This window comes from Dermacentor albipictus, chromosome 10, assembly GCF_038994185.2.
Source record: "Dermacentor albipictus isolate Rhodes 1998 colony chromosome 10, USDA_Dalb.pri_finalv2, whole genome shotgun sequence".
Classification (NCBI taxonomy): Eukaryota; Metazoa; Arthropoda; class Arachnida; order Ixodida; family Ixodidae; genus Dermacentor; species Dermacentor albipictus.
In genome coordinates this window covers 13,848,338-13,875,736 of record NC_091830.1, presented here as the reverse complement: position 1 = coordinate 13,875,736, position 27,399 = coordinate 13,848,338, and the positions used below count along the sequence as shown (strand labels likewise).

The 27,399-nt window shown below is 51.6% G+C and overlaps 1 protein-coding gene across 1 annotated transcript in view; it reads left to right on the top strand.

Moving 5' to 3' along the window:
- The window catches only part of Bap170 (Brahma associated protein 170kD), a 101,060-nt gene that overhangs the window by 47,987 nt on the left and 25,674 nt on the right, over positions 1–27,399 (top strand). Inside the window, exons 5-12 of the mRNA XM_065448973.2 lie at positions 11,589–11,807; positions 13,561–13,683; positions 13,795–13,877; positions 15,058–15,134; positions 15,677–15,758; positions 18,121–19,001; positions 23,128–23,270; positions 25,735–25,982. Coding sequence (XP_065305045.1) covers positions 11,589–11,807; positions 13,561–13,683; positions 13,795–13,877; positions 15,058–15,134; positions 15,677–15,758; positions 18,121–19,001; positions 23,128–23,270; positions 25,735–25,982 — 1,856 coding nt within the window. The remainder of the gene's footprint in view (positions 1–11,588; positions 11,808–13,560; positions 13,684–13,794; positions 13,878–15,057; positions 15,135–15,676; positions 15,759–18,120; positions 19,002–23,127; positions 23,271–25,734; positions 25,983–27,399) is intronic.

The following is a 27,399-nucleotide window of genomic DNA, read 5'->3' as shown; positions in this document are numbered from 1 at the left end:
GGCCTGTTCTTAACATCCATACAGAACAGTCTGGAAACCTTTAATGAGCTAGCAGACAACATCATCAGTTTTTAATCAGTGTTTATCACCTTTCAACAAAATTTAGTATTACAGTAAAACCTTCTTAATTCTACCTTCCTTAATTCGAAAATCTGATAATTCGGATGCATTTGGCAGCGCATCGGTTAATTCGGACAACTCTTGGAGCTGGGCGAGCGAGTAGCGCCGCAAATTTGCGACGCAGGAGAGCAAAAATGGTGCTCCCGTCCAACCGAAATGAAGCGGCGGATACCTCATCGCCATAGTAATCAGCTGAACTGTGCGTGAATGACAGCAACACCAGAACGCTTTGTGCTTGTAAAGGCTTTAAAGAGCCTTTATTCCAGCGTTAACTGCCGCGCATAACACCGTGTTGGCCGCGTGCTTTCACGATTGCGTAGTCGCCATACATGAGCGCGTCGATAGCGGCCGCGTTTTAAACATGGCATGCTTTTAGTTTCCGTTGTTGGACACCTTCAAGTTACCTCGAGCCAAAAGCCAGAGCCGTTATCCGGGCACTCCAACGACAAAATCCGGGCAAGTTGCGAGAAAACGAGCTCGTCGGGGCAACAATCAAAACTTAAAAAAAAAATACGGTCTTTGACGCTAAACCCTTTATACAAGAACGCATTACATACGCTAGCTACTGCCAAAACAAATCACAGGAAATATTGCATCCGAGTTATTCCTTTTCTTTCTTTTTTCCGCAGCAGTTGTGGAAGAAAGTAGTTTCGTTTCGACTCGGTATGCGCGTCGACTGCATACAAAAAAAAAACTGCGCAGTCGCCATCCACGATCCCGTCGATAGCGACCTCGATTTCGTCCGCACTTGTTGCAGGGAACGGTAGTCGCGTCGACTCGGTGCGTGCATCGGCCGCGTGCCTTCAGCACCTCTAAATCGTCGTTCACCGTCGCGTCGACAGCGTCCGCGGTTTCATCCGCGCTTGTGGCACGGAACGGTTGTCGCCTCGATTCGCTGCGTGCGTCGGCCGCGTGCCTTCAGCACCTCAAAATCGTCGTTCACCGTCGCGTCGACAGCGACCGTGGTTTCGTCCGCACTTGTTGCAGGGAACGGTAGTCGCGTCGACTCGGTGCGTGCGTCGGCCGTGTGCCTTCAGCACCTCAAAATCGTCGTTCACCGTCGCGTTGACAGCGACCGTGGTTTCGTCCGCACTTGTTGCAGGGAACGGTAGTCGCGTCGACTCGGTGCGTGCGTCGGCCGCGTGCCTTCAGCACCTCTAAATCGTCGTTCACCGTCGCGTCGACAGCGTCCGCGGTTTCATCCGCGCTTGTGGCACGGAACGGTTGTCGCCTCGATTCGCTGCGTGCGTCGGCCGCGTGCCTTCAGCACCTCTAAATCGCCGTTCACCGTCGCGTCGACAGCGACCGCGGTTTTGTCCGCACTTGTTGCAGGGAACGGTTGTTGCCTCGATTCGCTGCGTGCGTCGGCCGCGTGCCTTCAGCACCTCGAAATCGTCGTTCACCGTCGCGTCGACAGCGACCGCGGTTTCGTCCGCACTTGTTGCAGGGAACGGTTGTTGCCTCGATTCGCTGTGTGCGCCGGCCGCGTGCCTTCAGCACCTCTAAATCGTCGTTCACCGTCGCGTCGACAGCGACCGCGGTTTTGTCCGCACTTGTTGCAGGGAACGGTTGTTGCCTCGATTCGCTGTGTGCGCCGGCCGCGTGCCTTCAGCACCTCTAAATCGTCGTTCACCGTCGCGTCGACAGCGACCGCGGTTTTGTCCGCACTTGTTGCAGGGAACGGTTGTTGCCTCGATTCGCTGTGTGCGCCGGCCGCGTGCCTTCAGCACCTCAAAATCGTCGTTCACCGTCGCGTCGACAGCGACCGCGGTTTCGTCCGCACTTGTAGCAGGGAACGGTAGTCGCGTCGACTCGGTGCGTGCGTCGGTCGCGTGCCTTCAGCACCTCAAAATCGTCGTTCACCGTCGCGTCGACAGCGACCGCGGTTTCGTCCGCACTTGTTGCAGGGAACGGTAGTCGCGTCGACTCGGTGCAGGGAGCGGTAGTCGCGTCGACTCGCATCGGCCGCGTGCCTTCAGCACCTCTAAATCGTCGTTCACCGTCGCGTCGACAGCGACCGCGGTTTCGTCCGCACTTGTGGCAGGGAACGGTAGTCGCCTCGATTCGCTGCGTGAGTTGGCCGCGTGCCTTCAGCACCTCTAAATCGCCGTTCACCGTCGCGTCGACAGCGACCGCGGTTTCGTCCGCACTTGTTGCAGGGAACGGTAGTCGCCTCAATTCGCTGCGTGCGTCGGCCGCGTGCCTTCAGCACCTCAAAATCGTCGTTCACCGTCGCGTCGACAGCGACCGCGGTTTCGTCCGCACTTGTTGCAGGGAACGGTTGTTGCCTCGATTCGCTGTGTGCGCCGGCCGCGTGCCTTCAGCACCTCTAAATCGTCGTTCACCGTCGCGTCGACAGCGACCGCGGTTTTGTCCGCACTTGTTGCAGGGAACGGTTGTTGCCTCGATTCGCTGTGTGCGCCGGCCGCGTGCCTTCAGCACCTCTAAATCGTCGTTCACCGTCGCGTCGACAGCGACCGCGGTTTTGTCCGCACTTGTTGCAGGGAACGGTTGTTGCCTCGATTCGCTGTGTGCGCCGGCCGCGTGCCTTCAGCACCTCAAAATCGTCGTTCACCGTCGCGTCGACAGCGACCGCGGTTTCGTCCGCACTTGTAGCAGGGAACGGTAGTCGCGTCGACTCGGTGCGTGCGTCGGTCGCGTGCCTTCAGCACCTCAAAATCGTCGTTCACCGTCGCGTCGACAGCGACCGCGGTTTCGTCCGCACTTGTTGCAGGGAACGGTAGTCGCGTCGACTCGGTGCAGGGAGCGGTAGTCGCGTCGACTCGCATCGGCCGCGTGCCTTCAGCACCTCTAAATCGTCGTTCACCGTCGCGTCGACAGCGACCGCGGTTTCGTCCGCACTTGTGGCAGGGAACGGTAGTCGCCTCGATTCGCTGCGTGAGTTGGCCGCGTGCCTTCAGCACCTCTAAATCGCCGTTCACCGTCGCGTCGACAGCGACCGCGGTTTCGTCCGCACTTGTTGCAGGGAACGGTAGTCGCCTCAATTCGCTGCGTGCGTCGGCCGCGTGCCTTCAGCACCTCAAAATCGTCGTTCACCGTCGCGTCGACAGCGACCGCGGTTTCGTCCGCACTTGTTGCAGGGAACGGTAGTCGCCTCAATTCGCTGCGTGCGTCGGCCGCGTGCCTTCAGCACCTCAAAATCGTCGTTCACCGTCGCATCGACAGCGACCGCGGTTTCGACCGCACTTGTTGCAGGGAACGGTTGTTGTCTCGATTCGCTGCGTGCGCCGGCCGCGTGCCTTCAGCACCTCTAAATCGTCGTTCACCGTCGCGTCGACAGCGACCGCGGTTTCGTCCGAACTTGTTGCAGGGAACGGTAGTCACGTCGACTCGGTGCGTGCATCGGTCGCGTGCCTTCAGCACCTCTAAATCGTCGTTCACCGTCGCGTCGACAGCGACCGCGGTTTCGTCCGCACTTGTTGCAGGGAACGGTAGTCGCGTCGACTCGGTGCAGGGAACGGTAGTCGCCTCAATTCGCTGCGTGCGTCGGCCGCGTGCCTTCAGCACCTCAAAATCGTCGTTCACCGTCGCGTCGACAGCGACCGCGGTTTCGTCCGCACTTGTTGCAGGGAACGGTAGTCGCCTCAATTCGCTGCGTGCGTCGGCCGCGTGCCTTCAGCACCTCAAAATCGTCGTTCACCGTCGCATCGACAGCGACCGCGGTTTCGACCGCACTTGTTGCAGAGAACGGGTGTTGCCTCGATTCGCTGTGTGCGCCGGCCGCGTGCCTTCAGCACCTCTAAATCGTCGTTCACCGTCGCGTCGACAGCACCGCGGTTTCGTCCGCACTTGTTGCAGGGAACGGTAGTCGCGTCGACTCGGTGCGTGCATCGGCCGCGTGCCTTCAGCACCTCAAAATCGTCGTTCACCGTCGCGTCGACAGCGACCGCGGTTTCGTCCGCACTTGTAGCAGGGAACGGTAGTCGCGTCGACTCGGTGCGTGCGTCGGTCGCGTGCCTTCAGCACCTCTAAATCGTCGTTCACCGTCGCATCGACAGCGACCGCGGTTTCGTCCGCATTTGTTGCAGGGAACGGTAGTCGCGTCGACTCGGTGCAGGGAACGGTAGTCGCGTCGACTCGCATCGGCTGCGTGCCTTCAGCACCTCTAAATCGTCGTTCACCGTCGCGTCGACAGCGACCGCGGTTTCGTCCGCACTTGTTGCAGGGAACGGTTGTTGCCTCGATTCGGTGTGTGCGCCGGCCGCGTGCCTTCAGCACCTCTAAATCGTCGTTCACCGTCGCGTCGACAGCGACCGCGATTTCGTCCGCACTTGTTGCAGGGAACGGTAGTCGCGTCGACTCGCTGCGTGCATCGGCCGTGTGCCTTCAGCGCCTCTAAATCGTTGTTCACCGTCGCGTCGACAGCGACCGCGGTTTGGTCCGCACTTGTTGCAGGGAACGGTAGTCGCCTCAATTCGCTGCGTGCGTCGGCCGCGTGCCTTCAGCACCTCAAAATCGTCGTTCACCGTCGCGTCGACAGCGACCGCGGTTTCGTCCGCACTTGTTGCAGGGAACGGTAGTCGCCTCAATTCGCTGCGTGCGTCGGCCGCGTGCCTTCAGCACCTCAAAATCGTCGTTCACCGTCGCATCGACAGCGACCGCGGTTTCGTCCGCACTTGTTGCAGGGAACGGTTGTTGCCTCGATTCGCTGCGTGCGCCGGCCGCGTGCCTTCAGCACCTCTAAATCGTCGTTCACCGTCGCGTCGACAGCGACCGCGGTTTCGTCCGCACTTGTTGCAGGGAACGGTAGTCGCGTCGACTCTGTGCGTGCATCGGCCGTGTGCCTTCAGCACCTCAAAATCGTCGTTCACCGTCGCGTCGACAGCGACCGCGGTTTCGTCCGCACTTGTTGCAGGGAACGGTTGTTGCCTCGATTCGCTGCGTGCGCCAGCCGCGTGCCTTCAGCACCTCTAAATCGTCGTTCACCGTCGCGTCGACAGCGACCGTGGTTTCGTCCGCACTTGTTGCAGGGAACGGTAGGCGCTTCGATTCGCTGCGTGAGTTGGCCGCGTGCCTTCAGCACCTCTAAATCGTCGTTCACCGTCGCGTCGACAGCGACCGCGGTTTCGTCCGCACTTGTGGCAGGGAACGGTAGTCGCCTCGATTCGCTGCGTGAGTTGGCCGCGTGCCTTCAGCACCTCTAAATCGTCGTTTACCGTCGCGTCGACAGCGTCCGCGGTTTCGTCCGCACTTGTGGCAGGGAACGGTAGTCGCCTCGATTCGCTACGTGAGTTGGCCGCGTGCCTTCAGCACCTCTAAATCGTCGTTCACCGTCGCGTCGACAGCGACCGCGGTTTCGTCCGCACTTGTGGCAGGGAACGGTAGTCGCCTCGATTCGCTGCGTGAGTTGGCCGCGTGCCTTCAGCAGCTCTAAATCGTCGTTCACCGTCGCGTCGACAGCGACCGCGGTTTCGTCCGCACTTGTGGCAGGGAACGGTAGTCGCCTCGATTCGCTGCGTGAGTTGGCCGCGTGCCTTCAGCACCTCTAAATCGCCGTTCAACGTCGCGTCGACAGCGACCGCGGTTTCGTCCGCACTTGTTGCAGGGAACGGTAGTCGCCTCAATTCGCTGCGTGCGTCGGCCGCGTGCCTTCAGCACCTCAAAATCGTCGTTCACCGTCGCGTCGACAGCGACCGCGGTTTCGTCCGCACTTGTTGCAGGGAACGGTAGTCGCCTCAATTCGCTGCGTGCGTCGGCCGCGTGCCTTCAGCACCTCAAAATCGTCGTTCACCGTCGCATCGACAGCGACCGCGGTTTCGACCGCACTTGTTGCAGGGAACGGTTGTTGCCTCGATTCGCTGCGTGCGCCGGCCGCGTGCCTTCAGCACCTCTAAATCGTCGTTCACCGTCGCGTCGACAGCGACCGCGGTTTCGTCCGAACTTGTTGCAGGGAACGGTAGTCACGTCGACTCGGTGCGTGCATCGGTCGCGTGCCTTCAGGACCTCTAAATCGTCGTTCACCGTCGCGTCGACAGCGACCGCGGTTTCGTCCGCACTTGTTGCAGGGAACGGTAGTCGCGTCGACTCGGTGCAGGGAACGGTAGTCGCCTCGATTCGCTGCGTGAGTCGGCCACGTGCCTTCAGCACCTCAAAATTGTCGTTCACCGTCGCGTCGACAGCGACCGCGGTTTCGACCGCACTTGTTGCAGAGAACGGGTGTTGCCTCGATTCGCTGTGTGCGCCGGCCGCGTGCCTTCAGCACCTCTAAATCGTTGTTCACCGTCGCGTCGACAGCACCGCGGTTTCGTCCGCACTTGTTGCAGGGAACGGTAGTCGCGTCGACTCGGTGCGTGCATCGGCCGCGTGCCTTCAGCACCTCTAAATCGTCGTTCACCGTCGCGTCGAAAGCGACCGCGGTTTCGTCCGCACTTGTTGCAGGGAACGGTAGTCGCGTCGACTCGGTGCGTGCATCGGCCGTGTGCCTTCAGCACCTCCAAATCGTTGTTCACCGTCGCGTCGACAGCGACCGCGGTTTCGTCCGCACTTGTTGCAGGGAACGGTAGTCGCGTCGACTCGGTGCGTGCATCGGTCGCGTGCCTTCAGCACCTCTAAATCGTCGTTCACCGTCGCGTCGACAGCGACCGCGGTTTCGTCCGCACTTGTTGCAGGGAACGGTAGTCGCGTCGACTCGGTGCAGGGAACGGTAGTCGCGTCGACTCGCATCGGCCGCGTGCCTTCAGCACCTCAAAATCGTCGTTCACCGTCGCGTCAACAGCATCCGCGGTTTCGTCCGCACTTGTGGCAGGGAACGGTTGTTGCCTCGATTCGCTGCGTGAGTCGGCCGCGTGCCTTCAGCACCTCAAAATCGTCGTTCACCGTCGCGTCGACAGCGACCGCGGTTTCGTCCGCACTTGTTGCAGGGAACGGTTGTCGCCTCGATTCGCTGCGTGAGTCGGCCGCGTGCCTTCAGCACCTCAAAATCGTCGTTCACCGTCGCGTCGACAGTGACCGCGGTTTCGTCCGCACTTGTGGCAAGGAACGGTAGTCGCCTCGATTCGCTGCGTGCGTCGGCCGCGTGCCTTCAGCACCTCAAAATCGTCGTTCACCGTCGCGTCGATAGTGACCGCGGTTTCGTCCGCACTTGTGGCAAGGAACGGTAGTCGCCTTGATTCGCTGCGTGCGTCGGCCGCGTGCCTTCAGCACCTCAAAATCGTCGTTCACCGTCGCGTCGACAGCGTCCGCGGTTTCGTCCGCACTTGTGGCAGGGAACAGTAGTTGCCTCGATTCGCTGCGTGTGTCGGCCGCGTGCCTTCAGCACCTCAAAATCGTCGTTCACCGTCGCGTCGACAGCGACCGCAGTTTCGTCCGCACTTGTTGCAGGAAATGATGGTCGCCTCGATTCGCTGCGTGCGTCGGCCGTGTGCCTTCACACCTCAAAATCGTCGTTCACCGTCGCGTCGACAGCGACCGCGGTTTCGTCCGCACTTGTGGCAGGGAACGATAGTCGCCTCGATTCGCTGGGTGCGTCGGCCGCGGGCCATCAGCACCTCAAAATCGTCGTTCACCGTCGCGTCGACAGCGTCTGCGGTTTCGTCCGCACTTGTGGCAGGGAACGGTAGTTGCCTCGATTCGCTGCGTGCGTTGGCCGCGTGCTATCAGCACCTCAAAATCGTCGTTCACCGTCGCGTCGACAGCGACCGCGGTTTCGTCCGCACTTGTGGCAGGGAACGGTAGTCGCCTCGATTCGCTGCGTGAGTTGGCCGCGTGCCTTCAGCACCTCTAAATCGCCGTTCAACGTCGCGTCGACAGCGACCGCGGTTTCGTCCGCACTTCTTGCAGGGAACGGTAGTCGCCTCAATTCGCTGCGTGCGTCGGCCGCGTGCCTTCAGCACCTCAAAATCGTCGTTCACCGTCGCGTCGACAGCGACCGCGGTTTCGTCCGCACTTGTTGCAGGGAACGGTAGTCGCCTCAATTCGCTGCGTGCGTCGGCCGCGTGCCTTCAGCACCTCAAAATCGTCGTTCACCGTCGCATCGACAGCGACCGCGGTTTCGACCGCACTTGTTGCAGGGAACGGTTGTTGCCTCGATTCGCTGTGTGCGCCGGCCGCGTGCCTTCAGCACCTCTAAATCGTCGTTCACCGTCGCGTCGACAGCGACCGCGGTTTCGTCCGAACTTGTTGCAGGGAACGGTAGTCACGTCGACTCGGTGCGTGCATCGGTCGCGTGCCTTCAGGACCTCTAAATCGTCGTTCACCGTCGCGTCGACAGCGACCGCGGTTTCGTCCGCACTTGTTGCAGGGAACGGTAGTCGCGTCGACTCGGTGCAGGGAACGGTAGTCGCCTCGATTCGCTGCGTGAGTCGGCCACGTGCCTTCAGCACCTCAAAATTGTCGTTCACCGTCGCGTCGACAGCGACCGCGGTTTCGACCGCACTTGTTGCAGAGAACGGGTGTTGCCTCGATTCGCTGTGTGCGCCGGCCGCGTGCCTTCAGCACCTCTAAATCGTCGTTCACCGTCGCGTCGACAGCACCGCGGTTTCGTCCGCACTTGTTGCAGGGAACGGTAGTCGCGTCGACTCGGTGCGTGCATCGGCCGCGTGCCTTCAGCACCTCTAAATCGTCGTTCACCGTCGCGTCGAAAGCGACCGCGGTTTCGTCCGCACTTGTTGCAGGGAACGGTAGTCGCGTCGACTCGGTGCGTGCATCGGCCGTGTGCCTTCAGCACCTCCAAATCGTTGTTCACCGTCGTGTCGACAGCGACCGCGGTTTCGTCCGCACTTGTTGCAGGGAACGGTAGTCGCGTCGACTCGGTGCGTGCATCGGTCGCGTGCCTTCAGCACCTCTAAATCGTCGTTCACCGTCGCGTCGACAGCGACCGCGGTTTCGTCCGCACTTGTTGCAGGGAACGGTAGTCGCGTCGACTCGGTGCAGGGAACGGTAGTCGCGTCGACTCGCATCGGCCGCGTGCCTTCAGCACCTCAAAATCGTCGTTCACCGTCGCGTCAACAGCATCCGCGGTTTCGTCCGCACTTGTGGCAGGGAACGGTTGTTGCCTCGATTCGCTGCGTGAGTCGGCCGCGTGCCTTCAGCACCTCAAAATCGTCGTTCACCGTCGCGTCGACAGCGACCGCGGTTTCGTCCGCACTTGTTGCAGGGAACGGTTGTCGCCTCGATTCGCTGCGTGAGTTGGCCGCGTGCCTTCAGCACCTCAAAATCGTCGTTCACCGTCGCGTCGACAGTGACCGCGGTTTCGTCCGCACTTGTGGCAAGGAACGGTAGTCGCCTCGATTCGCTGCGTGCGTCGGCCGCGTGCCTTCAGCACCTCAAAATCGTCGTTCACCGTCGCGTCGACAGTGACCGCGGTTTCGTCCGCACTTGTGGCAAGGAACGGTAGTCGCCTCGATTCGCTGCGTGCGTCGGCCGCGTGCCTTCAGCACCTCAAAATCGTCGTTCACCGTCGCGTCGACAGCGTCCGCGGTTTCGTCCGCACTTGTGGCAGGGAACAGTAGTTGCCTCGATTCGCTGCGTGTGTCGGCCGCGTGCCTTCAGCACCTCAAAATCGTCGTTCACCGTCGCGTCGACAGCGACCGCAGTTTCGTCCGCACTTGTTGCAGGAAATGATGGTCGCCTCGATTCGCTGCGTGCGTCGGCCGTGTGCCTTCACACCTCAAAATCGTCGTTCACCGTCGCGTCGACAGCGACCGCGGTTTCGTCCGCACTTGTGGCAGGGAACGATAGTCGCCTCGATTCGCTGGGTGCGTCGGCCGCGTGCCATCAGCACCTCAAAATCGTCGTTCACCGTCGCGTCGACAGCGTCTGCGGTTTCGTCCGCACTTGTGGCAGGGAACGGTAGTTGCCTCGATTCGCTGCGTGCGTTGGCCGCGTGCTATCAGCACCTCAAAATCGTCGTTCACCGTCGCGTCGACAGCGACCGCGGTTTCGTCCGCACTTGTGGCAGGGAACGGTGGTCGCCTCGATTCGCTGCGTGCGTCGGCCGCGTGCCTTCAGCACCTCAAAATCGTCGTTCACCGTCGCGTCGACAGCGACCGCGGTTTCGTCCGCACTTGTGGCAGGGAACGGGAGTTGCCTCGATTCACTGTGTGCGTTGGCCGCGTGCCTTCAGCACCTCAAAATCGTCGTTCACAGTCGCGTCGACAGCGACCGCGGTTTAGTCCGCACTTGTGGCAGAGAACGGTTGTTGCCTCGATTCGCTGCGTGCGTCGGCCGCGTGCCTTCAGCACCTCAAAATCGTCGTTCACCGTCGCGTCGACAGCGACCGCGGTTTCGTCCACACTTGTGGCAGGGAACGGTAGTGGCCTCGATTCGCTGCGTGCGTCGGCCGCGTGCCTTCAGCACCTCAATATCGCCGTTCACCGTCGCGTCGACAGCGACCGCGGTTTTGTCCGCACTTGTGGCAGGGAACGGTAGTCGCGTCGACTCCGTGCGTGCGTCGGCCGCGTCCCTTCAGCACCTCAAAATCGTCGTTCACCGTCGCGTTGACAGCGACCGCAGTTTCGTCTGCACTTGTTGCAGGAAATGATGGTCGCCTCGATTCGCTGCGTGCGTCGGCCGTGTGCCTTCAGCACCTCAAAATCGTCGTTTACCGTCGCGTCGATAGCGACCGCGGTTTCGTCCGTACTTGTGGCAGGGAACGGGAGTCTCCTCGATTTGCTGCGTGCGTCGGCCGCGTGCCTTAAGCACCTCATAGTCGCGTCGACAGTGGCTTCGGTTTCGTCCGCACTTGTTGCAGGAAACCGTAGTCTCTGACTCGGTGCGTGTGTCGGCCACATGTCTTCAGCACCAGGTGCATGCCGTGACCACGCTGCAAAGGAATTCGCGAGCCCTCGATTGCCCCTGCGTGAGCCAATGAGTCACGGAATGAAAATTGCAGCTTTCATGCGTATTTCGTTCGAAATAGAAACAGGATTTGCTCATGCATTAACAAATAAAAGCATGTTGACGTTGTAAGCACTTTCTGTTTTTCTGGATACCGTCAATAATTTGACGGTTCGTTAATTTCGACATTGTTTTTGGACCCGTGAAATCAGAATTAACTAGGTTTTACTCTCATTGAATTTGACTTTTCTAGTTTCGAAATTTCAAAGCCATAGAATAATATAATTTATTTATTTCATTACCCACAGCACCATTCGGGATTACTACACCAAGGGGGAAAATAACAATACCCAATGCCCAGTAGAGTAAAACTAGAAATAAAGTTATGCTGTGTAAATGTCGAGGATACAAATAAGCAAGAATTTCATCACCAAAAATTTAAACAACTTGTGTGCATAAAATGTCTACAGGATGCAGTAAATGCATTTTGTTGACCCAATAGTTCCAGCATCACCGGGCAGCTTGTCCCACGCCATTACTGCACGTGTAATCATTTAAGGGCCGGTGTGTTCACGAGTTGCGTCATATATCTATCTCACTATGGCCAGCCCACTTGGCCAATCATCTCTGCTTGAGTTGTCTTGCCTGCGTGTGTGTGTGTGCGTGTGCAGAGAGCCAGCGGCTCGTCCTGGGCCTTGCGCCCTGCCCGGGCCCGTCGCCGGAGTACAGCAAGCTCTGCATGTCCCTCCTGAGCGGCCTGCCCAATGAGGAGGTGCTTACGCTCAACGTGTGCACCCTCCTCTCCAACGAGGGGCGGCACAGCCTCAAGATGGACCGCATGCCCCGGCTCATCGACCTCCTGCTCGCACAGGCGGGGCTCTTCCCGGCGGGTGAGAGCCGTCTTGGGAACACTAGCCTGGTTTACAACTTTGTATATTGTTGCAAAGGGTGGGCATTTGTACCAACTCATGACCGGTAGCTTACTGCCATCCTTAGAAAGGAAAGCGCGGAGTCAATTGCCTTGTACTGCTACTAACGTAAGGGGCAGGAACTTGGAGGTTAATAAAGGAGCCTGAGGAGATGTTAAGGACTGCGCAGCAAATCATAGAATGAAAGATGTTCCGATATTCCAGTTGAAAGAGCCGATATTCTAGTTGTCACTGGAGGGAGTTTTGGGAGTTGGGCAGGACTTGTAATGGTGTAGGGCAGATAACCGGTGGCCTATTAGAATTTCAAATGGCGATGCAAGGGAAAGTAAGTACAGTCAAAAATGGCAGAAAACTAGGTAGTGTGGTGAAATTAGAAAATTTTCAGGCATAAGGTGGACCTGAGCCAATGCCACAGACAACGCCACCTAGGTAGCACAAGGCTTGTGCACTCTGCTTTGTGGCATATCTTATTTTGTTGTAACGCGAGCTGAATGACAAGGACAACTGAAAGGCACATCTGACGCACATAGCGCATCTGGCACACGCAGCACAAAGCTATATGTCGTACCAACAAGCCCCTATAGCTATCCTAATCATCTTTATGGCGTCATGCTTAGGCCTGAAATTTCCATCGCCAAGCCTGGCGTGACGAAGGCAGTGACGTCACAGTTGCCGCAGCTAACTTGGTAGCATCCCCGTTAGGTTCTGTGGCAGTCAGATCAGGTAGCATGACGTATATGTATCTGAGTGAACAGGCCTTGTGTTATCTAATTGCTGTTGTCAGAGCTGCCACTATACAAAAGTACTAAATCGAAGATGGGCTGTGGGAGGCCTTCATCGTGGAATGGACATAAATGTGATAAGGATGATTACGAATAAATTTTTTTAATGCATTGAATGACACAGACAATTCTAAAGCATTGGATCGGTTATTCCAAAATGATATTTACAAGAGCGTGCTTCAGACTGAAGCCATCATTTTGATAGGGGATATGTCTTTGTAAGGGCAATGACTGCGATTCTTGGCATAAGTGGCATTACATTCCTTTGTATGTACGTAGCTCACTGTCCACCTAGTGGCAAGAAGCAGAGACAGGCACAAAGATTAAGGTGAACTGGTAGTATTCAAAAACAGAGATTAGTTATTGTAGTAGTTAGGGGGAAGAGGAATGTGCTGTCGACGATTCCCTTTCTTGCTCACTTTTGGTGATAGCATATTCCTTTTGGTTAGAAAAACACAAATCTGTTGTTATTTGAGCCCTTGTAAAGTTATTGTTCAAAGCAAATGTAGTGTCATTGGAATTATAAAAAGATGCCTTGTCAAACGAGTTTATGGGAAACAGCGGTTGTGTAAAGTTTTCAGTAATGTTATAACTGAAATGGCAGTTTGCTAGGTGCCATATTTTGTATGGGTTCTGTTCTTTTTTATTCGTGGGCATGACGCCATGTGTTAATTATAGCCGTCGTCAGCCACTAGCTAGGACAAGTGATAAGAACTGAATGGAATAGAAGGAAAAGAATCCTTGCATAATGTGGCTCCAAATGAATGATGGATTGTGGAGGAATGCAATGGTGGTAGCATGGTGAAAGCTAAAGGTTAGTAATCATGTGGCTCTATGTCAGTGTATTGTTTGTTGACGTATTGGTATGAGAAAAGTTTCATGTTGTCTCATTCTGTCGTGTCAGTGACGCTTTTGCTTTTGCCTGCACGCAGATGACCCGACGCTGCGGCCCATGATGCTGGAGAGCTGGCAGGGGGTAGAGGGCCGGCGGATGGAGCGCTTCTGGGAGGACAATTTAGACGCCGAGACAATAGCCTTATTTAATATCGGCAAAGGTCAGTTACGACTCTGTCTTGACTAGTTTGTCTTAAACCGGCTGCAACCCAACTAGCAGATGCTTAACACTTGGCGTTTTTTCTTTCTTTTTTTGCCATTGGTCATTGCAGGTAGCAAAGACGAAGAAGATGAGCTTTTTAACTTAAATTATGAAGTAGGAACACGGAGTATAGAAGGCCAAAGAGTGTTAAGGGTGAGTTCTTTCTTTAACTTTCAAAGAAGGCTTTGACATTTTTTTCATGATTCATGAACTTGAACGGGGGGAACATAGGGACTCTTATTTTTATCAACAACTCTGTGAAGCTCAGAAAAGCATAGGAAAAATGAACTGTTTCTTCTCTGAAATGTAAATCTTATTATGAATGCTGGTTAAATTTGCAGTAAGCTTCATATCCTTAAGGAAAAGGGAAAGAAATGTTCTCAAGAAGACGGTCTGCTGCTGGTGGGAGTTTAACCTACAACCTCCACATGATGCCTGTGATGCTCTACCATTAGAGCTGCAGCGGTAGCTGCCTCCTCTTTGTTCACTTTCTTGGGTATTTGTGAATGAATGTGTATACTAGAAACAGCTGTTTGTTGTTAAACAGCGTGCCTCATGGCCATGGCAGCATATGAGGGACATCCTTTCAACCGCACTTGTCAAATAGTATGTGAACTTAACAGCATGGTGTATTTTTTTTATTCATTATCTGTCGACTTAATTAATGCAGCAAGACATGCTAGTGTTTTTTGGAGTGTATTGGTCCAAGCCTGCATCGTTGAGTTTGACTTCAAGTTTCTTGTCATGTGAGAGGGGAATGCTGATGTGCAGAGTTGTGATTCTTGAAAGTCATTAAAACATCATGAAGTGTTTACAAGTCTTCAGTTTAAGCCATGCTAAGCAGATTTAGTTTGGTTTTCTGGCTGCAGCATGATGCTGTGTCTGAAAGTCAATCCAATTCATTTAGCACATTTGTGTGTCATCGGGGGGGCAACACACATAATACAAGTCTTCTCTGTGCAGCTTTCTCATTTGATTATAGTTAAGAAAAAAAAGGTTTGCTTGGTGGAATGGTTTGACTTAAAGCTGTCAAACCTAATATTGTTTTGAGTTATTCCGTTTTACTTTTCATGACTAAAGACTCAAATTTTCTCTATGAAAACTGCTTCACACCAACACTTGATGCACATTTGACAACTTTTTATTTATTTTTTTAGCTTTGAGTAGTGAAAAACAATGTCTTGTAGGGGTGTTGTCGGGCAGTTTCCTGTGCACCAAAAGGCATTCATGGTCCCACGTGATGCTGTTTTGTGCCTTTTTGATACTTAAGTAGTTGTATTCAGGTTGCTACTGCAAACACTTTATTAATGAGGATTGACTGCCCTTTCTGCAGATTGCACTTATCTTCCACAACCTCTCGTTTGAAGAGCGCAATGCTGTCATTTTGGCAAAGAACCGGACGTTCATCAGGTTTGTCTCTGCAGTTTCATTTGGCATGGCCTAAAATTCTAAGGACGTAATGCAAACAGCAGGTAACAGGGGGTCTAATGCAGTTGAAGACGATATAGATATAGAATTGGGTACTATGATGAAATTAGGAAATTTGTAGGCATCAGATGGAGCTTGCCGGTGTAAAACAGGGCTAATTGGAGATCTCTGGGAGAGGCCTTCGTCCTGCAATGGACGTAAATTAGGTTGAATATGCAGAGCATATGTATTAAACATCAACAAGTAAAATACTGCCACCACACTTTATGCTGGCTTTAGACACAGTCGAATCTTAGGTGGGTAACAAGAGATAAAACTGTAGACTCATATGAAGGGCGACAAAAGCCACTGTTGCCCATTGTACACCGAATGCCTTTGTCAGGGCAATTCTGACGAAGACAGGTTCTCTGTGCTAAGACCGACATTTGTACAAGAGGTCTTGTCGTCAAGGCAACCACAGTAGAACATTGTGTGATGTGTTTGCTGGTGTGCTATTATAACCAAGAAATTCACTGTTCCTGCAGGTTTGTCATGTTGTCGGCCCTGAGTCGTTGGTCTACATTGCGCCAAGTGGCTCTGGACACGATAGGCAACCTGGCTTCTAAGGTGTGTTGTCTTTCTCAGTTTTTATTTCTTTTTCTGAATCTGTGCTGTTTTTAGACACATTGCCAGGCCTGCCTTTTCACTTGCTTTTAAATTCTTGGCCATACTCTATTTTGTCTTTGAAAATTCTGCTGGCCATTCTTGCAACATTGAATCTCGCATCAATTTTTGGTCGCATTGAAGTTCTTGCTTATCAGAAGTAAAGTCTCACAAATTTTGATGACACGATCACAGGTGGTACAGACTTTTCAGGTGACACAAATTTTGAAAGTCTTACAGGCAAGATATTGAACTACAGTCAATGCTTTTACAACAAATGCTTCCATTACGAATTGATCTGTGTAACCGTATGTCCAGGCCTAGTTTCTATCTTTCATATGTGTTGTGACCACTACAATGAATTTGCCTGTACTATGAAGGAATTTAGTTGCCTCCAATGGCCCATTTGTTGCTTTACAAGGAATGCACGTACCATAAAATCGCGTGATTGCCCACCTAAAATCGAGACAAAATTTAGTGAAAATATGAGGTAGGATAACTTTCAGTGTGCAGTAAAAAAAAGTTGGAAAATGTATAGCAGCCAAAGAATGAACACGCATTTATTAGCGTTGAATTCATTCGTTGTCAAAAACCGGTGAATGAAGTCATTGTCACTTCAAAACGAAAGGTCGACAACCTCCTCACGCACGCTGTTTGATGTGGTTAGCAGGGCAGCGGAAGGGGGGACCGCCGGAAGGAAGCCACTCATGAAGCTCTTCATCTTCTGATCCATAGTGTAAAAAATCTTAGGGCCGATAAAATACAAACGTGAGCGCTCGAGCACAGAAGTGACACTATCGGGTAAAGTTTACTGCTAGGCCTAACTTGTACGCCGCAAGCAGGGCACCTGCAAAACACTGAACGGAAACAAGAAAAAAAAAGAGAGAGAATACTGCAATAAACAAGAATTGTAATAGTGAGCGAGCTAAATATTTTCACAGTCTGTAAATTACAAAAATAAAAAAGTGTGTATGAATGGTATTGCAATTGAAAAATCAAACCTGGAACACTGAGGGCGTAAAACATCTTCAGAGGGATCCGGCCAATCGGCTCCTTGAGGGTTGGGAATGCCAGGAATTGATTGTCAGGGGTGGGTTGTCTATAGGTGTTCTTGAAAAACTAGAGAATCATGCCAAAAATGTAGGTCGGTTGTCTTTCGGGGGTGGGGCATCTTTTGATTTTACGGTAGCAGCACCACCACTTGTCCGCAGCAGCCACTGAGCTGCAGTCAGTGCTAGCACTGTTGAGATGCACTTAATAAGCGTGTCATTGGAAGTGAACATTCCAATGCAGCTGTGCATCTCCAGGAATTGTTCACGACATATGCCACTTATTGCAACACAGCGTCAGATTTGATGCCATGTGAATGCATTGCGGTTAACGACCACGATCTGCTTGGAACAGGCGACCTATGACGACATCCGAACCGTCAAGGGTGAGAAGAAAGCGAAGGTTAAATAAGGCAGCAGTTATTAAGAGGCAGCAAACAAACAAATAATTTGACAAACTAGCCAATGTGGGCATTCAACATTCTGGTGCTGTACATTGTGGTACTCGGCTTTTGTCAAGGAGCGTGCTGTGGTCGGTCCTCAGTGCTATAACCTCAGCTGCTCTTAGAACTTTTAGTCTAACAGATTGTGCAGAATGAATCATTAGCACCTTCTTTCAGTAAATATATTGAATTCGTATTTAATAAAGTCTTCATCTGGCAGTCATGCCCAGCCTGCTCTACTTGGGGCAGTACAATGCATAATCGGTAGAGCACGGTTACTTGTACAATGTAGGATGTTTAATGTCCCATGTATTTTGTTATTGAGGCGTTCGACTATACACTGCGCTTCATTATAAAGGTGTTTGACTGTATACTCTGTTCTGTTTCATGATTACTCGGACTGTACTGCGCCACCGTGGATCATACAAACTTCTGAATTATGACAAGTCCTTTCAGAAATGTACAGCTGTGGCATACAGTGGTGAAGTTGGCATATAAAACTTTGGCCTCCCATGATCCTGATGGAGAACTGCACACTTAATAAGCGCTGACTGTGTAGCTTACAAGTGAGTGCTGGCGGTGTAGGTTAAGAAACGATTGCAGCGTTTTAACAAATTGAGGTTATCAAGCTCAGAAAGGGCTTAAAGACCTTTTCAAATGAAAATAATCATCCTAGATAATCAAGACTGTTATACCTTCACTTTGGGGCTGTGATTGTGGACCGTACAAATTTCAGATACAAATATTCTTCGAGGTCCCAAGAAATTTATTGAGATTTTGCTGTAACTGTTTCAACGGGCTCCCTGCCTCTCGTGTCTTTTGTTGCACGTAAAGTTGGTGCTGTATCCCGCCATGGAGGAAGACGAGGATGAAGTCTCTTCGCCTGACCACTGCTACGAGGACTTGGCAGGCGAGCGGCAGCGCTGGTCCTGCTCGCTACTGCGGCTCACCCGTGAGGGCATCCAGTCGCAAGACCGCTACCTGGTCGTGCGCTGCCTAGACATCATGGCCCGCCTGTGCCGCCAGGAACGCAATGCAGAGCCCCTGCTGTCAGCGCTGGACACGCCCCTGTGCCGCCGTGTTTTCGAGCTCCTCACTGTGCACGACCTGATGCTTCTCATTTATGCGCTTGAGGCTCTCTACATGCTCAGCGAGCTGGGCCGCGATGCCTGCGAGCGCATGCTCCTGGTCCACCGGTCCATGGGGATCCTGGTCAGCCTGCTCACCTTGGACCCCCTGGTCTACGGACCGCTTGCGCAGAAAGGCATGAAGCTCATTGAGACGGTCGACCCGCTCCTGCCTCCGCCGCAAGTTCCAACGACAGTGAACCCGACCGTCCCTCCGACCCCGCTGCCGATGTCGGCGCCATTAACACCTTCCATGGTGGCCACTGGCAGTAGCGCGGGGCCAGGCATGCTGGGAACACCGAGTGCACCAGGAGCTGTTTCGGGTGTGACGGGAACGACGGGGCCCGGACCGGGGGTGGGTCTGCCAGCAGGTGGCGCCGCTCCGGGCCTAGCAACAACTGCGGCTCCGCAGAGTGACCCGATGGACACGGAGGCGTTTGCAGGGACGTGGGTGCGTGCCATGTACGAGCCAGCTCCTCCAGGCTGCTCAGTGGCACGCAACGACATCTACGCGGAGTATGTGACGTTTTGCAGCAAGGCAGGGCGGAAGAGTGTCATCAGTGCATCAACATTTGCCAGCTGCGTCAAGTAAGTGCTCTTTTGCATTGCAGTGTTGCATTGTTTTAAGGGTTTCCGAGACGATTTGGACAAATTTTGTAGACATGCAGGTTACAGCTACAGTAAATTATTTGCACCACAATTTGTGTGAAGCCTCTCATATTAAGAGAGGAATGGATGATTACAAGTTACCCGCATCCTTAGCCATGTTTTTTCTGCTCAACTCGTTCGCAGAGTGATCGGTGCCAAGTTCTGCCTTCTCTGGCTCTGTGTCATGATGCGACATCGTGTTGTCTACTTCCAGTTATCTTGGAAGCCGATGCGCGAAGGCTCTCCGATAACTCCGCTAGCCGCCTAGGCATCAATCCCTGCGAGAGCTATATTCAAGCAGTGTGCACTGCAACGTTCTGTCGCAGCACCGAGTGTGTCCAGTATTCCGGTAACTGAAGGCAGGCTGGGCGTTTTGACAGATGGACGGAGGCGTAAACTAATGCCCCTCCATACTACTACCGCTGTGTTAAGGGGGCTTTAGCATAAGCCTGAGTGGCCTAGAGTTACTGTATATGCTACCGCAGGTAGCAGAGTTGCGCGTCTGTTTTATCACGCCGCTAGCGCACTTATTGGCAGAGCGTCATCACGTGGTAGTCAAGCAACCGTGCATTGCGGAGAAGCAGATGCCCGGGCCAATTTTTGTATTTCCCGACGCCGCCGCTGCAGCGAACTGGATTGAAACAAGTTATCGCCAGTCAAATTCAAAGCGAATCCGGCCGATCTTGGCGTTCGCTGTTCGCGTGCGCGCTAGCTGCGGAACAACAACACAACGTGCGCAGCGCATCTCACAGTTGGTTCATCGCAGTGTCCACGCAGTGCCATCGGAATGATATAATGACCGGGTGCTCTGCTCCGGTCTGCACGAATCACTCTGAAAGCGGAAAAGCTTTTTATTCGATCCCATTCAAACCCATGCACCACACTGCTTTCACAGAACTGTCATAAAAAAGCCAGCTCACATTTTCAGGATAATGCACTGCTTTGGTTGCTGTTTCTGAACATAAAAGAGGTTACACAACTAAGTAAAGATATTTCATCTACTACTGCTTATGTGAAGCAGGATGCAAGAGGAATTAATGTCGTTATTTACCATACGGTAAGGGCCTTTACTGTGTTTTGCATTATTACCTATATTGTAGCTATGTCAATCCTGTGAGAGAAAAACTTTCGCTACACTCCCACAGAAGGTTACTTTTCGAATCCCTGCAGTGAAAAGGCACATAATGAAGTGGCACTTGAAGGTGTGGCTGATATCCAGTGCCTGCTAGTAGGTGGGTACGTTTCTACAGCAAATTTAATGGGGTACCAGAGTCTAAATACTAATGGTTAGTCATTTATTCACCAGTAATATTTAAGACTGCCTGCACGTTGAGAGCTTTGGCACATTAGCAGGTATGCCTATTGCAAAATCCAGTATCCAGTGTCCAGTGCAGCGCCGGATTATGGGCCCAGTGCCGCGCGCTGGATGCTGGGGTGCTGGGCAGGCGCGGCGTACCGGGAGGCACTGGGTACTGGTGCGAAAAACCGCTCTAGCGAGTTAAATACGCGGTGCCTGGACACCGTATATATATATATATATATATATTTTTTTTTTAAACAGAAAGAAACAGAGAGCATTTTGGTGCAATAAAAAAAAAAAGCTCCGACCAGGATTTGAACGTCGGACCTGCAAATCCTAAGCCCGGTACTTTACCACTACGCCACGCCAGATTTTTTTTTTCTTTATTTCCAGCTTGACTACAAGCCTCAAAAGTGTTTGTGATCATAGATCACACTCGTTTTATATGTGTCAAAGTATCAAGCATTGACACCACAGCTTCATCACAGTCATTCATCTTGTACACGTCACGTACCTTCACAACCATTTCCACAAAATATTCATACACAGTTCGGCCTTTAACATCGCAATGTCTGTATGCCAACAGACTATGCCATACTGCGTGCAGTCCAAGTAAAAAGATAACATCCATCGTGCATGTGCGAAATACATCATACATACTACGCCACGCCAGAAGCCGGACATCAGCGCATAATTTTCTACGTCAAGGACCAAGAAGCAGCTTTAGTTTCACAGAGAGAAGCCTCGCTCAGTCATAGTAGATGCGCTATCGCCCAGCAACGAAAGCTCACGCCTGTACCACAAAGAAAATTTTGCTGTCCATATTCAGTAGCTTGCTCGGAAGTGCCAGAAACCGGTTTTCACTTCCGATTTGCATTTTAACTTCGAAAAAAGTCCTAAATGAACCACCGACCCGGGACGCTGTATGGGGTGTTACTACCGATTTGGATAGCCGTTTGTTGTTCTTCATGCGAAGGATATGCAACGTTTTCTTAGTTCAGTGATGCCTTTCAGTCGACACGTCTGTCTATTCATATATCTTCGTCAGAGAAGCGCAGGCTAGGACTGTGATCCTTCGGCGACAGCACATATATACCTGTGTTCATGACGCGTCACATCGGCGCTCATCGCTACTTGTGCTGTTTGTGCGCTCATGCTACTTGTGTTTATTTAAGGACACTGATGCGAAAGCTGAAATATGGTGATTTATCCTTGTTAGACTTCTTGATTCCTGACCCTAAACGCGCCGAGAGGGGGCAGATGGACTCAGCGGATACGCTTGGCATAAGCTTCGGTGGGGACCGATCTCGGCGCCTTTTCTTGACGATCTTATTCAGTCAGCTGTTTCGATGCACTTTGTTTGAGATTAGGCGGAAAAGCAGTCCACACGCGATGCAAAAGCGCCCATGGTCGATCGACAGTATGGTAGGCAAGTCGCCTGCAAAAACGGAGTGCGGCTTCGCCGCATACATTTGGTTGCTTCCCAGGCAAGATGGCGGACCTACGCGCAACTCTGCTACCTGTGGTAGCATATACAGTAACTCTAGAGTGGCCTGCACAGTGCAGCCACCTGGTGGCGCAGAGCTCAACCAGCCAAACACAGAGCTACTATTGATATAACCTAGTGTAAAACATTTTAAACATTTTAAAAGATGTGTTCACTGTTATGCTGCTGCTAATAATTTACACCAGCAGCAAAGTAGAGTACACTTGATTACTGCTATGTTAGCCCTGTGTGTTTGTCTGCTTGAGCTCTGTGCCACCAGGTGGTAGCACAGTGCAGGCTATTCACATTTGCGCCTTCGCTCATCTGGTAAAACGCCCAGTCCACTTGCACTTGCATTAACCCGAATGCCGGACATGGTATTTGGCAGAGGGAGGGACACAAGGGACACAATGTTGCAGCTTGACATATTGCCAATCGCTATTTGTGCAGCCCACAATGCAACAAGGGCGAACCACGGTCCTTGTTAAAAGAAGGCTCGAGACAAACTGACCGCGAAGCTTGCATGAACACGGAGCACGGTGTTACTCAAGCAGATGACATTTGCTGTGTGCCGGAAGTGCTTGAATGTTGTGATAAATTGTCATTGTGTATTCTCTGTTACTTTCTTTATGTAGAAATAAATTAAACAACCTTCCAACTATTACATGCGTTCGGCCCAACTGACGTCAGTTGGGCCGAACGCATCAATTGGGATGGGGGCGGCTGTAAACTTGGGAGTGGCTCTGCTGCGATCGGTTGCAATGCGCATTTTTAAAACCCTATAATTAATTACAAGCTTTGCGCAGAGCACTTAAATGTGTCACTTAATGACCAGAAAGACCTACGCTAATAACTCGGTATGTTTGTGCAAAGTCAACAAAACCATTTCAGGGTCACTTTAATGTCACTTGTTCTTGGCAACAATCTTTTTTAATGATAGTGGGCCAATGTATGGAACTGCAAGCAAAGGCACTTAAGCTATGAGCATTTAGGATCTGCGTTGTTGCCTCTTATGGGAATGGCGCACTTTTGGATTGTTGTGTGGTGTTTTGGACTGTGATATTGAGAGGCATTTCTTTGTAGTTACGTGCACAAGCATTGCACACATTGCATAGCTATTCCTTGAGCTCTAACACGGCAGCGCTTGCAGATTCTCTTGTCAGAAATTTTGCTCAATTTAGTGACTCTACTATTGGTTAGAATCTTGCCGTGGCTGCCGCGCTAGTTTCGGGGTTCTTTCGGGGTTCGGGGTTCAGCAAGGTCTTGTTTCAACCTTCCAGGGCGGTGTACACACAGACAGGCATCCGGCGGGTGGACGGTGCGAACGGCGTAGTGAGCTTTCATCACGACGGCCTCCGCAAGCGGCTCAACCCATTACCGGTGCCCATTCAAGTGACCAGCTGCCTCAGCATCAGCACACAAGGTGAGGAGAATCGTGACTGGCTTCTGGTTTAAGTGCCTGTTCTAGTGTCTGATAGAATACAGGCTGGACATGAAGGAAAACTACTTGAAGCAGCCTCGTAATAAATTTACTGCAATACTTGTTTCCATGAACCAGTGATGGTTTTGGCACCGAGGATGTGCATGTATCATGATTAAGTGGATCGCTCCATTCATGTGATTTCTGCAGCTGAAGCGCAGCTTGAAAAATAAATGCGGGCAACACTTACTTTTCTTATGAACAATTTCATTCTGCCTGTAACCTTATTGCTACATGGCGTCAGCATATTTGCTGTGTAGTATGACGCCGTGATAATGTGAATGACACCAAGCCCGCAATTTCGAGACCATCTTTAGTGTCAAGCTAAAACATCTCCTTGTCGTTTTCGAAGCTTCATATTTTCTAAATGTCATCTTCTTTACGTGCAACATGTGGTAGAGCTTTTATCAGTTCAAAAGATGTGTCAGTAAAATGAGCTCTTTGACTAAAAGATTCTAATCTTTATGTTTCTTAAGTTATGGTGCTGGAAACTTGTAATTTTATGTGCTTATTTCGGATATGAGGATTTTTATTGTTTCAGAGTTCTAATTTTATGCGTTTCCTTTACTTTATTCTTTTGGGAAATCAGTGCCTCGGATTTTACTTAATATCGCTGGCTCTTGCATAATTCAAGAAATCCAATAAAACCAACCGTATGACCCTGCCTGCCCTGATCAAGGATTGCAAGACTACCAGGCTCGGTGTCTCCATAGCCCGCACATTTGCATTAGGGCAGAAAACTAGCACCATCTGTCGGGCACCATTTTACTCACCGACAGCTTAAAGGGTGATGATAGTGTATGCAGAGTGTCATCGCTCTTCACTTAAGGGGCGGACGATATCAAATGCTCTAAAGGTATGCGGACCCTTCAAATCCAATTTTTCTTATACTAAGTCTTGGCACGAAACAAGTGCTGTGAGGTTTCTGGAATGGTATTTGAACAGTGCACATTGGTTTAATATTTGTCCTTAGTGTCCTATTAAAGGGACATTAAAGAACGAGATTAAGTTGACATAGATAGACACAGTATACGTCTAGAAGAACAGTAGAACTTCATTAATACAATCCTGTTACGTATAATCTCGTGTCAACGTTCGCGATCGAGAACACAAGAATTGAACAAATAAAGTTATGCTTATTTTTTACGGGTTCATATGTTCCCAGAAAACACAACTTTTCGGCAATAACGTTCGCTACATTGCCAAGTTGATCATATCATACATTTTCTGGTCACTAAATCTTATGCAAACGAGAAAATGCGCAAGGCGAGTGCGATCAAGAATAGTATATAGCCCCATCCTGCGGCTGCTTCGCGCAATTCTCGCCCGCCTGTATCGCATGAAAATGTCGGCGCGCGCTCAATTTCTTGATCCGGTACCAGCACATCACCTCTGGGGTCGTCGATGCCGCAGTGAGTGCTATTGCTGCCAAACCTATTGCGCTAAGCATCTTACATATCTTCACCTAGCGTACTGCACACTTCTAATAGGTGATAATCCAAAAGCACCGTCGTTCCCTGCTGTAGGCAGCACGATGTGAGCGTCACATTTCGCTTCTGCAGCATCCAGCATTGTGCCCACCAGCTCGATTTCGTTTCGGTTTCCCATTGCCTTCTTCAAACACTATGCAATAGGAGTCTCCGGCTGCCCCATTAGCTCCACACACGACACACATCCGCCTCTCCTGCCTTTTGTGCAACGGTTCACATTACGTAGATGTCAAATACAGTTGAGTTTGTCAAACTTTTTAGTTGCTTCGTATCGTACGTCTTCTTTGTTACTACGTCTTTTCTTGCCTTTATTCCAACACGTATGAATGAGGTTCTACCGTTTTCTGCGTACCGTTATAACACTTCGTTGCGAAAAAAATTGCCGCTGAAGGTCCCACTGCTCCTTCTCAATTTGGACCACTTACACTGAGACCGGGAGTTGACGTGATCTCCATGTGACGTCCTTCTATGTGGCTGTTATGTCTTTTAGAAACTCTTTATTTAGCTCTATATGCTAAGTGTACTGCTTGTCAGCTGCAGGTGTTGTGCTTGCGTGAGTCGCTCTGCTTGTGTTCAGGATTCCAGATACAGTTACTTGAGCTTCCCTGGCCACCAGGCGAGGTAGTCGCTGCGGACTGTAAACAGAGAAAGCAATGTCTCTGTGAATGAAAAGCGTTGAGGTCACATTTGAGAAGTACCACAGTCGACAACAGATAGCGCCACTCAAATTTTCCATTTTCGCCGTTTTCTCACTTCCAAAAGCTCTGTTTCCGTTGCGAACGACGAATTCGTTATTACAGAAGCCTAATCCTACGATCTAGTTCGACCTAATGTTTTGCTTTAGTGCCCCTTCAAGATTTAAGCCTTGCTAACGTGGCTTCTTCGGTTTCCCCTGTGCCCAACCTGGCCACGTATAGCTGCGGCCACGACACTGCGCACACCGCTAGCAAGTGGTGGCACGGCGTCTAGCCACAGCCCGATCCTGAAGGCTCAGCTGTCAGCACCGCTTCGCGCTCTGACTCCACCAGGGAACCAGGCTTCCCCGCCCCCTTCGCCGGCCCTGGCCACAACTGCACCACCGGTCATGGGCACGCCTCCTGCGCCGCCACCCGGTGGTGCCCCTGGCGGGTCGAGCAACCTCATCAAGAGCTTGTTGGCCAACAAGGTGGGTGGTGGTTGCTCATTCTAGTACGGGGAGTTTTGGGGCAGTTACAGCGTAGTGCATGGACACATTTGGCATAGAGGGTTGGCTGTTATTATCAGAAAGATTTACTATACAGTCAAAATTCGATGTAACAAACCTTGATTTAACAAAATTCGCAATGTAAAGAACTATTTCCATTTCCCGATCTTAGTTGCATTGAAAATTGTGCGTTTATTTTTCGCGATTTAACGAAGTAGACTTCGTGATACAGTTTCAGTTTGACAAAGTTTGTAGCCATTTCAGTCGTGCGCTTGGAGCCTGTATGGCAAATAAATCTAGCAAAAAACTATGTCAGTCAAGGCAAAAGTTGTTTCAAATGTCCTTGTGCATGAAAAGTTTGAGTGGAAAAACGGCTGTCCATGCGTGCGCTGGGACCCGGTAGGCAGAAAATAAAGCATGAAACGCCGCCGCACCGTTTGTTGCATTGGTAAACAAGTTGCAGAAACACAAGAGCTGACGGTTCCTTCTGCGCGAGAGGAATGGGGATGGAGTGGATGTGCAGTAACATGATCAAGAACCTGCTGGGGGGTGGGAGGGGAGGGGGGAGGCCGAGCAGGAACGCGCGCATGTCTGCCTTCTCCTCCTTGTACACACCTGCACGCGGGCCAAGCGCCATATGGATCTTGGAGGTACTCTCTCCACGGCACGCAAAAATGGATGGTGCCTTCATGCACATTTTATTATTCCTGCTCGTCTAGTGTTGGCGGTAGCGTAATCTCATGTTTCCGAGACACAGTATGAAGTGCTCGCTCGCATTGTGACTGCAAGTTCGTATTCATTCAGTGAGATCTTTTAATGTTTGCCTGAGCGCACGTGACACTGATAAATCTACTAACCTTACTTTGTGTTCCCATTAGTCTCTTGCTATCACATAACTGCTTCACCTTTCTGGCGAAACTGACTTTTTTTTTATTTTTGACTCGGTACCGATACCTATATCGTTTTACACTTTTGTTTTCATTTTGGGGGCGCCAGCTGCGGGCACTAAGTGCGGTGAGCTATGGCGTCCAAAATTTGTGGCGCCACGTTACACAACACACGCAAATCTTGGGACGCCGTGAGCCATGTCGATGCATTGCTCTCGGTGCGATCTGGGTCGCACATGCTGGCGCTCATAACCGTGCTATTATGGCCCAACCTTCTGGCAATTTCTTTATAAATGCTTACTAAGATGTTATCCACCCAGAATGCTTTGGAAATTTGTGAAGTTGCTTTTAATGCTGAAACTTTCAAACCTCAAATCATAGAAATGCACAATTCAACAAAGTTTTTAGCTGCAAGTATAACATCGTTATACCGAGGTTCAACTGTAGTGCATAGACCTGCTGGGACTGTCCACTCGATTTTAGCATATAAAGGAGAATTTTAGTATGGTTTT